Source organism: Nannobrachium achirus (genome assembly GCF_963921795.1).
Source record: "Nannobrachium achirus genome assembly, chromosome: 11".
In the NCBI taxonomy this organism is placed as follows: Eukaryota; Metazoa; Chordata; class Actinopteri; order Myctophiformes; family Myctophidae; genus Nannobrachium; species Nannobrachium achirus.
In genome coordinates, this window is record NC_137820.1 from 59,074,008 (window position 1) to 59,087,224 (window position 13,217).

At 43.4% G+C, this 13,217-nt stretch overlaps 1 protein-coding gene across 1 annotated transcript in view; it reads left to right on the forward strand.

Moving 5' to 3' along the window:
• Positions 1 to 249: 249 nt before the first annotated feature.
• The window catches only part of zfpm1 (zinc finger protein, FOG family member 1), a 130,790-nt gene continuing 117,822 nt past the window's right edge, over positions 250 to 13,217 (forward strand). Inside the window, exon 1 of the mRNA XM_080736424.1 lies at positions 250 to 366. Coding sequence (XP_080592550.1) covers positions 327 to 366 — 40 coding nt within the window. The 5' untranslated portion in view covers positions 250 to 326. The remainder of the gene's footprint in view (positions 367 to 13,217) is intronic.

Genomic DNA, 13,217 nt, shown 5'->3' on the forward strand with positions numbered 1-13,217 from the left:
GCTGACATTACGCTGCGTCCTGTCAGAGGAGCGACACACCGGCGCACCCACCACCACAGAGCGGCGTGGAAAAGGAACGGAGAAGGAAAGACTGTCAGACACACATCTGGGAAAAAGGAGGTCACAGAAAAAGTAACTCAACTTAGCCACAGGTAGCTGTCGTGTCAAAGATATCAAAGTGCAGGAGGCAGGTCATGCGGATATCTCCGGTTGGAGATCGAAGCTCCGCGTTGCAGTAGGTTTAGTAGTCAGTCCTCCTTCGTGGGAAGAAGACTGCTGCTGCTCTCCGTAGAGATCCACGGGAACACAAGGCTGGGGGAATCATCATGTCCCGAAGAAAGCAGAGCAAACCCCGGCAGATCAAGCGTAAGAATAAATACGTTTTATGATGAATAATATACTCGCTGTTGTTATGATACATGTGCGTAACTGTCTGTTGTGCTTTGTGCGCGAAAGAAAGGCGCCGCATGTGTGTTTGCTCAGACAGTTCATGTTGAACTACTGCGTTCCCTATGATAAAGTTAAAACCAATTTAGATTCTCTCTAAACAATGTATGTGATCTATCTTGTTATAATGATGGTCTACCACGAAAACCTAGGTTAGCCAGGTCCACAAAAAGCTAGGTCTCTAACATAGCCTGTCTTGTTGTTGTAAAATCTATTGATCTATCTAGATCTAGACGAATAACAAAACATAAAAAAAGTAAAAATGTAGCTACATTTTTATATCCAGCATTTCCTTAGAAATATCGAACGTGGGGGGGAAAAGTGATGAAAGACTTTACTTTTCCCCCCTTCTCTTTATCAACGTTCAAGTTCACCATTTTGCCTGCGGTTGAATCAACTTTAGAAAATAAATAAAGTTTTAATTCATGACAGCTCTTTGTGGCCAAAGGAGTGCTGTTGACCGTATGGTCTCTTGTCTAGTTCTGTTGTGGAAACGTCACTGTTCTCAGGGGGAAAAAAGCGATGTGAACATAGATAAACAGCGATCCGATCTCAGCCGCAGATAAGGATTAAAATTGGATCTTTTTATTTGTTTTCTGTCTGAGGCAGCGCCGAGGCTGGCGTTGCATTTTCCCCAGGCTTTTCAGTTCTCTTTCCAGAGATGGGGCGTCAGATAGCAGCGCCTGGCTGATCTCGCCTGCTGATAGCAGCTTACAATTGGATCTTTTTTTCATCTATCCTTTTAACTCAATAATGCATCGTAGGGCGTCCTGCCTTGAAAGGCTTTTCTCTTGGTCTGGCGCTTGGCTGGTCTTCATGCCTGACGAGTTCTTCCTGTTTATAAAATGTGTGAAGGTTTTATCGCAGGGTGATCTGTGGCGTTGATAAGACAAATATTAATAATGCTTTTAACCAATCCCCACCTCTCTCTCACTCTCTCCACCCACCCCCGTGAAACTGAAGGCAACAACAACAACATTGCTTCAGAAGTTGTCTTGTCCTGGTGCCAGGCACTGTTTCAGTTCTTCATCCGGGATAGATGCCTCTCTGTGATAAACACGGCAGCAAATATCTTGGAGGTCGAGTTGAAAAGCTTTCTCAGAAGATGAACCACATAATAGTGCAACGATGCTTGCAGAATGAAAGGAAAACGGATACGTTGGATTGATTAAATAAGGCGTGTGTGCTGTGCGTAAAAAGTGCGCCTGACACTGCGTTCCAAGAAAAAGCGCACTGCACTCTAGAGTCTGAATTCACCATGCCAGTAACTAGTGGTCTATTGGACTGTTCAGTGAGGTGGTCTATTAATGCATGCTCTGATTATGAATTTCTCCTGATGAAAATAGTTAGTCATGGGCCATGTACTGAACCAATAGGCCTACTACAACTTCTACACACTATTAACCACAAATTAAAGTTCAACATCCTATGCTGCTATTGTATTATTGTACTGAATGGAGGCTGGAGCCCATAAAGTCTTTCACTTCCCCTTTTTATACATCCGTTTCCATTAAGTGATCTATCTATCAGTTCTGAAGTCCCAGCGAGCACCTAAACCCAGAAGTAGATGAATTCCAGACCCCATGGACTGATGGGAGGCTCTCTCCATTCCGACATGTCGCCACTCCGAAATTGACTTCTTATTGTCGGAGTGGCGACATTCCCATGGGCCTAAGGTTTAGGGTAAGGGTTAGAGATAGGGTTAGTGTCGGAATGGAGACATGTCGGAAAGGAGACATGTCGGAGTGGAGAGATGCACTCGGACTGATAAACCTTGACATACCATAAGCTAGGGCACTGTGTGTGTGTGTGTGTGTGTGTGTGTGTGTGTGTGTGTGTGTGTGTGTGTGTGTGTGTGTGTGTGTGTGTGTGTGTGTGTGTGTGTGTGTGTGTGTGTGTGTGTGTGTGTGTGTGTGTGTGTGTGTGTCAGTCTCTGTCAGGGGTGTCGTGGTCTTCTTTATCAGTGCTTCTATAGTCCACCATGCTGTTCTATGTGGGCAGCCCCTTGCCATGGTTAAGGCCAGTCAGGCTCCCAGCAGCCCCATGATTCTCTTGTTTGGCAGACATTTTGTTAGCAGAGAGTGAAGAGTGATAAGGACTTTGGATAGGTGGTGGTGGTGGTGGTGGGCTACATTGCTAACTTTGTTTTGGTAATAGCTTTTGTTGGAGACCCAAATACTTCTAAGTGCTGGATACATTTTTAAAAAAAAAGTGAAGTGAGCGGTGCCTTTTATTAGTGATGCTAGATTTTTGACCTTCGATACGATATACGATATGGCAACATCTAAATCGATACGATTTCCGATATAAAACCGATACGATAGAGCACATATTTTAGGTCTTTCTATGGCATCTGATATCTGGCAGGCAGCACACTTTTATAACTTAACTATTTATTTATGATTTTGTAGACTGGAATGTTAAAAAAGGATTGATCAAGTGATATTTATTCATAATTTTTCCTCTAGTTTTTCCATTTTTATGAAAATATCCGATCTACAAGCCCACAACGCCTTGCAGCATGACATGTTGAGAGCTTGTAAATCGAATCATTTCGTTCACGTTCATGACAATGATCCGTTCAAATGATTCGTTCACCGTTCAGTAGCGCGTCCTGTGTGCCGTGGGCTATTTGGGGGGGGGGGGGGGCAGGGGGGGGGGGTATGAACGAAAGCGTGAACGTAACAGTTTGAGGAAGTGAACGAATCGTTCATGATTCGTTCTTGTGATTCGTTCTCATGAACGAATCACCCATGAACGACACATCACTAGTTAGCGCCACTCAATAACACTGTTATAGCCTGGTCTGTGTGTGTGGAGTTACATTATACCGAGACAAACCTGATCTGTAGCACAACGTTACACTATTTTAGCCAGCAGTGGGTTTGGTTTGTCCAGGCTTTTTGGAGGCCCCAAAGAGAAGGAGAAGGGACTGTGTGTTGTAGCAGATAGATATTTGTCTGTGTCTCTTTGTGCGTCATCCTCCCCCAACGGTTGGAGATCTCTCAGCCTGATAAGGCTCCTCTCCTCGATGGGGAGATAAGAGGCAGGCAGGCAGGCGGCCCACTGGGGCTGGATCCCTGGGCTTATAGTTTGGCGGTTGAGATGGGAGACCGGGATAAGCAGGGCAGCGATCGCTCCGCTGATATCTCGGAAAGAGAGAGAGAGAGAGCGCGAGATGGGAAAACAGATGGAAGGAGAGTGTGGCGCATGCATTATAATTACATCTGGTTGCTGGTGACATGCCATAGTCTCATCTCTTGTCATATTATCACTCCCATCATCGTTGTTGTTGTTTTTTTTTTGTTTAGAGCTGGCTGGGGGTGTATCCTTTTAGATAATTTAAAATGAAAAAAGAGCGGATGAGGATGATAAGAGCCCGAAAAAGGGGGATGGCAGGGCCGATAAGGATGAGGAGAAGAGGAGGTGTGTAGTGGAGAGAAGAGAGAGAGGGGGAAAAAGGTCTGGAATACAGAATATGTGTAGAATAGATGAATGTATCGTGGCGGTTTTTAAAAAGCAGCCGAACCTGCTCTCCTGCCTCCCCCACCCCTCAGTAAGATGTTTGAGGTCGATAAGGAGGCCTGCTGATGGTAGATGGATAACGGCCTGCAAGATTCACGCTGCTGATAGTGTGTGTGTGTGTGTGTGTGTGTGTGTGTGTGTGTGTGTGTGTGTGTGTGTGTGTGTGTGTGTGTGTGTGTGTGTGTGTGTGTGTGTGTGTGTGTGTGTGTGTGTGTGTGTGTGTGTGTGTGCTGGATGTGAGCGCATGTGTTGCTGTGGTCCCTATGACATCAGTGAGAGAGCTCAGAGGTCAGCATGAATAATGCGCTGCCTCCCACGGTTAAAGCAAACCATGACGTCTGGCGAGTCGAGACGACGAGGAAATTGCCACGTTGACCTCCTCGTCTCACTCTCTTCGCTGTGCAACACGCCAGCCAGTCCTGAAAACTTCATTAAGCCATGCGTCAAAGAAGTGGTTGTTATTACTTAGGGGCTCTTCTGTTTTTTGATAGGACCTTAGACGTGTGTGGCATGGTATTTGGGGAATGTTATATTTTGCAGTTTTTTCGTATTTTTTTTTTGTGGTGGTCTGACTCTGACGAGGTTTGGGTCATGTGACTGTTTTATAGACATGCAGTTGAGAGATTAACTTTCCAAGGACACACACACACACACACACACACACACACACACACACACACACACACACACACAGACTCATGCTGCGCCTTGGTGGCTTTCTCTTGTGTGTGTGTGTTTTTTTCTTCTTTGTTCTGCTTTTAGCTTGATGTGAACTTCCGATAAGCCCCGGGGCCTGATCTCCGGTGGAGATAGAGATCGCCAAGTGTGATTAGAGTTGTTATCAGGCCGGAGCAGGCAGGAGCTGAGGCTCCACTGCAATAACAACAAGCCGAGGCAAGAACAGCAACGCCTGGACCCTGCAATCAGTTCCACCCCTAATGGGATTAATGTTGTTGTATAATTAGATGATAGGTGTGAATGCATTTCTTTCTCTCTCAATCTTTCTCGCTCCATCCTATCTCGTTCTGCCTCTCCCCTCTCTCTCTATACCTCTCTACCCCCTCTCGCTCTCTCTCTCTCTCTCTCTCTCTCTCTCTCTCTCTCTCCCCCTCTCCCTCTTTCTCAACCCCTTCTCTCCTTTTTTTCTCACTTTCTCTCATTTTTTTCTGCCCCCCACCCTTTCCTCCCCCCCTCTCTAATAGGCATTGTCATTGATTAATTTAATTAAAACTAATACCACATATTACTCATACAAGATTTCATGTAAGATAGCCTCGAGATGCAGGGACATTTATGTGTTCGTTGATGATTATCTTGGGAGTTTTTTTTTTTCTTTTTCTTTTTTTTCTGAAGCATGAAAATGGAAGCGCATACTGTAAGTTATGCTGCTGGGAGAGAGAGACAGAGAGGGAGAGTGAGAGAGAAGAAGCAGCATCAGCAGCTTGACTGTAGCTACGTTGATGTACTGACAGATATTAAACTAGCTAGATGGTGACTGATTGGGGTTTGGACGCCAGCAAATCTCATGCTCACAATCAGATTGCTTGGTTTGAGAACAACTGCATGACTGACTGTGTGTGGACACACACACACACACACACACACACACACACACACACACACACACACACACACACACACACACACACACACACACACACACACACTATAGATAATTCAGGGAATTAGACGCAGGGACTTTAACTGTGAACTTGCTACCACCAGTAAAGTTGTATACCGTCGTCGCTGTCGGGCAGAAAGCTTGTATCTCCATCTTTCAATCTTTTTATGCGTTTGTCTAATCAATTAATACCCTATTTTGTACTTCGCCGTATGACCATGTCAGGAAGAAGTAGCCAAAATATCCAGTCTAATAGCCGATCTACAAGCTCACAACACAACTTTGCCATGCGACATGTTGTGAGCTTGTTGATCGTCTATTTTTGTTAATGTGAGGGGATTAAAGTTTAGAAAATTGTAGAAAACGATCACCCATTGTGACATGCGCAAAAATAAGGACCCCACCGGTTGTAAGTGGTTAATAACTTCATTGGATCCATTCAAACACAGGTTCATTTTTCCATTTCCTGAAAAGTAACGGTTTGGGACATACAAGGTTTCTGCATGACAGCGACAATGTGTTGCGTGTGTGTGTGTGCACATACACACACACGGCACTACATGATGTGCTATTGTACACTGTATAATACAGTTGTGTTTGTGTGTTTCTATTAGAGCCGTGTTGATGGAGTGAGTGAGTGCGCAGTCTGTACACTAGGGGGGAAGTTGGCAGGGGTTACAGAGGAAACGCCGTTCTGTTTGGTGTGTGGATGAGTTATTACCCTTTCCTGCTATTTACCCAGGGGACAGCCTTATGTGAATTATGGTTCCTGGACTCGGCGGCTGTTGTAAACGGTTTCACCTTTGACCTCTGTTGTGAGAAGTACATAGCAAGGAAGAGAAAACATTGTACCTCCAAACAGTAGCTTCATTTACATCCAGACTATTTGCTTTAGCTGCTGTGTGTGTGCTTTGGAGTGAAGTCTAGTGTGGCCTTGGGTTGCGCATGGCGGCTAACATATAATGTACTGCTGCAGGTGGATGGTTACCTGAGTAACCACGGTGACCAGGCCCTCCTCTCAAACACACAACAGCTGCTGTGACACTTCACATTGGTGTACTCACTGCTAGGGATGGGACCATATGAACCTCATATCACGATTATTGTGACAAAAGAAATCACGATTGACGATATTATCACGATGATCAAAATCCATTATCTTGGGGCGGAACATTTGCCAAAAAATATCAGATCTACATGTAGATTGGCTATTTTTTGTCAAAGACATTTGTTAGAGAGTGAAAAAAAGACTATCAAGTACGTATATTATAACTACTTTTTACCAATTATAGAGGGTTTAAGTGGTACCAGATATGCAGCTCGGCAATTAAAAGGTGAATTGATCCCAGTGCATGACGGAGGACGATATCACGATAAATTAAATCTCCACGATACGATACGATTATCGTGAGTGTTTTCTATCACGATAAACGATAATATTGCGTATCGTCCCATCCCTACTCACTGCATAGTGCAGGCTAATGCTACTACAGTAGGTGTTTTCTATGTTATGCACAAATGCATTTCTGAACAGTGAGCTTTATAGGCAATAATTGTGAAAATAGACGATATACAAGCTCACAACGCCAGCTTTAACTATTATTGATATCTGTTTAAACATGTTCTTGAAAATGACAAATACAATACAACATTGATATTAAAAAGACATTTTCTTTTGAATTTGTACTTTTCAATACTTTATTTGACAGAGCAATATTCACTAGTTAGTTGAGTAGGATTTGACCAGGAGGCTATCTTTGAGGGCAATCTATACTATGACTCAAGTACTGAGGTTGAGTGCTCTGTCCACCACTGCTGTTGGCGGTATGAGGTATGAGTCATAAAAACTATCAGAAAGTAATAGGAAAACAACAGATGCATCTTGTGTCATTATGCATAGGCGTCAGTGTCCTGATATAGCAGTGACCTAGTAGCTCCATGATGGAACTGTTTGAGCTGAAAATCAAGTCCCAAATAATCTGTCTGCTTTGCCAGCCATATTTGGAATTTTCATTTAGGATGACTGGGCGCTTTGATAAAATCTAAATAATGTTGTCTTCTGAATATTAAGAATGTTTTAACACACTGTTACTGAATTATTGTGACCCTAAGTAGCACAAGTAATGTAAATATCGACCTTATTGAACTTATGGAAGTTATATTTATATAATATTGGGTGGTCCTGTGAGCATGCCTGGCCAATATATCAATATTATTGATATGAGACTAGACGTCTGGGAGGTTGGATATCATAATATTGTGATAAGTGTTTTGTCAATTTTTTTAAGGCTGCGTTACAGTAAAGTGATGTAATTGCCTGAATTTACCTGCCTATTCTAGTGGTTCTATTACTTGCCCTCTCAGTTATTATATAGGCATTACTGATGATTTTCTTACTTAGAAAAAGGATATCATTTTGCAAATATTTAATGGAAGTACCAATAGTCATAACTACAATATTGTCTCAATATTGATATCGAATATTTAGTCAATTGTATTGTGATATTAGATTGTATCCATGTTTCCCAGCTGTAGCTGTGAGAACTACTTCGTAGTGTCTGACAGTGATCTTGGTCTAGGGATGGGACGATAAGCGATATTATCGTTTATCGTGATAAAAAAGACTCACGATAATCGTATCTTGGAGATTTAATTTATCGTGATACCGGTACCATTTAAACCCTCTATATACTGTAATTGGTAAAAGGTACTTTTATATACGTACTATACGTCTTTTTTCACTCTCTATCAAATGTTTTTGCCAAAAAAATAGCCGATCTACAAGCTCACGACGCGTTGTGAGCTTGTAGATCTGCTATTTTTTTTAGCAAATGTTACGCCCCAGGATAATGGATTTAGATTATCACGATAATATCGTAAACCACGATTTCTTTTGTAACAATAATCATGATATGAAATGTTCATATCGTCCCATCTCTATCTTGGTCACATGGTAGTGATCCCTGGTCGGAATGATTCTGGCCACTCGAATGTGTGTGTGTGTGTGTGTGTGTGTGTGTGTGTGTGTGTGTGTGTGTGTGTGTGTGTGTGCGTGTGCGTGTGTGTGTCAGTGTTATGACAAGGCCCCCCCAGCAGCAGTGATAAGACAGACCATTTGCTCCTACTGTGCTGAGCGCTGCGTTCTGGGATGTTAAAGCAACCTGGGCAAACATCACCACCTGACCTGCTTTTACTGCCACAAGGAGGGGCGAAACACACACACACACTACACACACACACACACACACACACACACACACACACACACACACACACACACACACACACACACACACACACACACAACCAATTTAAGAATTCATTTCCAGTTGCTTGATGCTCTAGTATCCACATTGGGTCGAAGAACGTAACAAAGGAATGAGTTTCATTTCTGAGATCAGCTTGACTCAGTGCCATTGTTGGTCAGCTTGTCAGAAATAAATACATCTCACAAATGTATTCAGCTGCATGTACCCACACTGATACACTAATTTAATAACGTTTCACACATGCAAACAAATGTCCTTCCGTGACCTAGTATCAATAAATAAAACTGAAGTTGAAGTGATGTGATGTGAAGTGATGTGATGTGATGTGATGTGATGGGTTCAGGGAGATCATAGGCAGTAAATAGGATGGAAGATGATGGGTGTCAGACACGTGTCTTCTATTGAACTGCCTTTATCGCACCTTGTTGACCGACCAAGGCCGGGGCTCCACTGGGAGCGCTGCGTTGTCCAAAAATGAACCGGGGCGAATTGGGCACCCTTCAATAATTAAAAAGGGAACGTTCCCACCCAGCGTTGACGCTGACGCGACGCCCGATGGCTGCAGTGGAGCCGGGGGATAAAAGGACGGATTTGTAAATGCTAAAAAGACATTTTGGAGAATCAATTCTTTTTTTGTCAGACACGTGTCTTGAGAGCCTAAAACGGCCATGGGGGAACGGGCGAGAAGAGCAGGGGGCACGGGTAAGAAAAGAGGCGAGAAGCAGGGGGGGGCGGAGAGCAGGAGGAGCAGAGGAGAGAAGGAGCATGAGCAGGAGGAGAGGAGAGGAGGCGATAAGGAGCGCGGCTGCATGGGCGTCACAGACAAAGGGGGGCCAGAAAGAGGAGATGCTGGAGGAGTCTCCAGGGAGACACCTTAACAGAGGAGGTCTAGACCAACGGCTCCTCACTCACTATCTCTCTCTCTCTCTCTCTCTCTCTCTCTCTCTCTCTCTCTTTCTCTCTTTCTGTCTGTCCATCCGTCTGTCTGTCTCTCAAAATCTCTCACACACACGCACACACTCTCTCTCTCTTTCTGTCCGTCCGTCTGTCTGTCTGTCTGTCTGTCTGTCTGTCTGTCTCAAACACTCTCTCTCTCTCAACAAGACTTTTCCTTGTTAAGAGCATGTTGAGAACGATCATGGTCATGAACAGACATTATTAGAGGATGTTTATCAAGGAGTCATGAGTGTGCACAAGGAAAACGCAGAGAAATACTTTCTCCGGGCTGATATTTTGTAGTAGTTTGATTGATTGTATACATCTACAGCCAACCAGTGGTTCAGAGTAAGAGGCAATCTAGTCCAGTCTGTCTCTCGTTCTCTCTCTCTTTCTCTCTCTCACACACACACACACACACACACACACACACACACACACACACACACACACACACACACACACACACACACACACACACACACACACACACACACATCTCCTACTTTGTGTACTGTATGAGTCATGTGGGCCAGTTGTGTTCCACTGATCCATGGGTCTCTGGTTTGTTTTGTGCTTGTGTAAACCATGTGTGCTCCCTGACTGATAAGTGACCTGCCACTCAAACCGCTGCGTTGGTGGGTGGTGGGGGTCGGTGTCTTACATTCATAGTACACCTATTTATACTGTACAGGTCTATGCCACAAGTTGGAAAGATGCATTCATTTTGTGGCAGATGAAACTATCATGGATCACAAAAACATATCGTCTGCGTGGGCCAGAAAACAGTGGCCATTGACTGTATTCACACAGAAGCCATTTTTCTTTTTATCATAGCTGTGTCTCAAGTCCTAAATCAAATCCTATATCCTCTCTCCTTGCTTGTATGTTAGTCCCTCCCATTGAGGAAATAGAGAAGAGGAGACGTCCCATTTCTGATGACAACATCACAGGTGATAGGGCCAACTCCCTTGCAGGGGCGTTCTATTGTTAGTGGGTGGGACTAACATACAAGGAAATAGGAAAGAAGTGTAGGAAATAGGATCTAATTTAAGGACTTGAGACGCAGCTCCAAGTGGGGGTCCTTGAAATTAAAACGTTCGAGAACCACTGATCTCCGATACCAGCATTTTAGGCAGTATCTATCGGAACAACTGTAATAAGGATTCATCAGGATGTCAACCATATCATACTAAGACATACTGTGCTGTAATTCAATCTTAGAATGTGAGGACTTACAGTACATGTGTTTACTTTTTATATAACATGCTGGATATGGTTAGTAAGAGTTGGGCGAGAGAATTGTCTCTTTATCGCTACCTTTATATTTACCTCTATGCCTGATAGAAAATCTCTCACTTTGGTATCCTGTCTCTGTGACAATCAATGACACTTCAATGAGACTTTAGTCTATGATGTCACCTCTTCTGCAAACTAAACCAACTGTGCACATGAATCACTCAAAAAATATTTGGACACAATGTTCAATCTTTTCACTTACTGCCCTCTTCTGTCTCTCTATCGCTCACTCTCTCTCGATAGAGGCAACAGATAAGGATTTCCTGATACCTAGAATAATCTTTCAGATTAATGGAGTCTCGAAGAGCTGCCATAGCATTATTTTTTTCTGATGCGTGTGATTGGTTCTCAGCCACCGCTAGCATACGTAGCTAGCTAACTCACTGTAGGGCACAGCAGGAAGTTCGAGAGTGAACACTTCTTCAACGCGTAGACATAACATCTAACTATAAATTACGCAAATCCCTGCGTGCTTATAGTGTCAATGACAGTGTCACGCTGATACTGAATAGTTTTTATTTATTATGAGTTCTGGCGGGACCTTGGCCCTCAGACCACCCCAACACACTACATATTCCCACATGAATGGATAAGGCCGTTTGTAAGAATTGAATTTGGGCCAGAGAATATTCAGGTGTGCTATACTGTACCTCTATATCAGATATGGTATCTATAATTTTGCTATCCTGTCTGTAGGACAAGGGTCTTCAACAGGGGGTCCTGGACCCCTAGGGGGTCCTCAGAGTTACTACAGGGGGTCCTCCAAATGGTTGTGATGGAAACCTTTTTTTACCTCCTTTTTTACATTAACCACTTGAACCCTAGCGTCCATATTTAGCCATTTTACCCAAAAAATAGCAGATCTACTCGCGCTGCGAGGCGCTGTGAGCTTGTAGATCAGCTATTTTCGAGTGAAAAGGTCAAGATTATTAAGTATTGACGGTTCAATCGGTTATATGTGAAAACACACACTAACACGAATCCAACATACACTGACGATCACGCTGTCAAATGATGAAACTATATGAACAGGTCCCTGCTTAATTTCTCTCTCAATTAAGGGGTCCTTAGCCTGAAAACATTGAAGACCACCTGCTGTAGGATATGCAGTTCTGGAGAAGGTTGTATGTTACTGTTGGTTTGCATAAAATGGCATGCCATGATAATGCAATGGTATATGTATAGCTGAGAGAAAAGAGAAGGCAATGCCAACACTCAAAGTGCACGGCTCAACAACAATATCATGTAAAGAAGACAAACAGCACTCAATAAATGTCCTTTTTACATAGTTTGGCTCGGCGGCGAACGAGACACTATATATTATATTATACGGTACAAACACACAATATGATGAATGGGCAAAAGTCAGGGCCAATATGAGACATTTTTTCAGGTTTTTTACAATTTTAGGTGGGGGGAAACATTTTGACACGATATTTAATTTTTTCTAGCTTACTCCCTTTTTTTACTGTATCTCCCTCCCGATCGAGGTACAGATAAGGCTTTCCTGGTACGTTAGAATAATCTTTCAGATTAATGGAGAGCTGCCATAGCATTATTTGTTTCTGAGGAGGCGCGTGATTCCCTCTCTCAGTCGCTCTGCTAATATAACTCACTGTACGGCACAACAGGAAGTCAGACAGTAAACACTTCTCTAATGTGTAGACACAACAACAGAACATAACACAATGTCACGCCGCTGCGGAGCTGAATAATAACGCTTTTATTTATTATGATTTCTGGACCTTGCCATCGCGGGCCCGCCCCATCGCACAACAACCTATTCCCTCCATTCATCCTATCTGTGTTTTCTTCCAACTCTCCCACCCTTTCTCTTTTTTTTTTTGAGGGGAACTATCTTCTCTCATCAGGGGCGTCACACCAAATTCTGGGCCCTGGGTACAAGGATTCACTGCGGGCCCCCCCATGAATGTTAACTATTGAAAAATAGCAGATATACAAGCTCACAGCTGCGAGCTTGTAGATCTGCTATTTTTGAAAAAGTCGTGAAAATGTGTGCAAGAAACCTATGTTTCCATGTCAGTGGTGCTCAAACCTTTTCATGTCAAGGACCCCCAAGATGATATGTATTTGGCCACGGACCCCCATCTCAAAATATT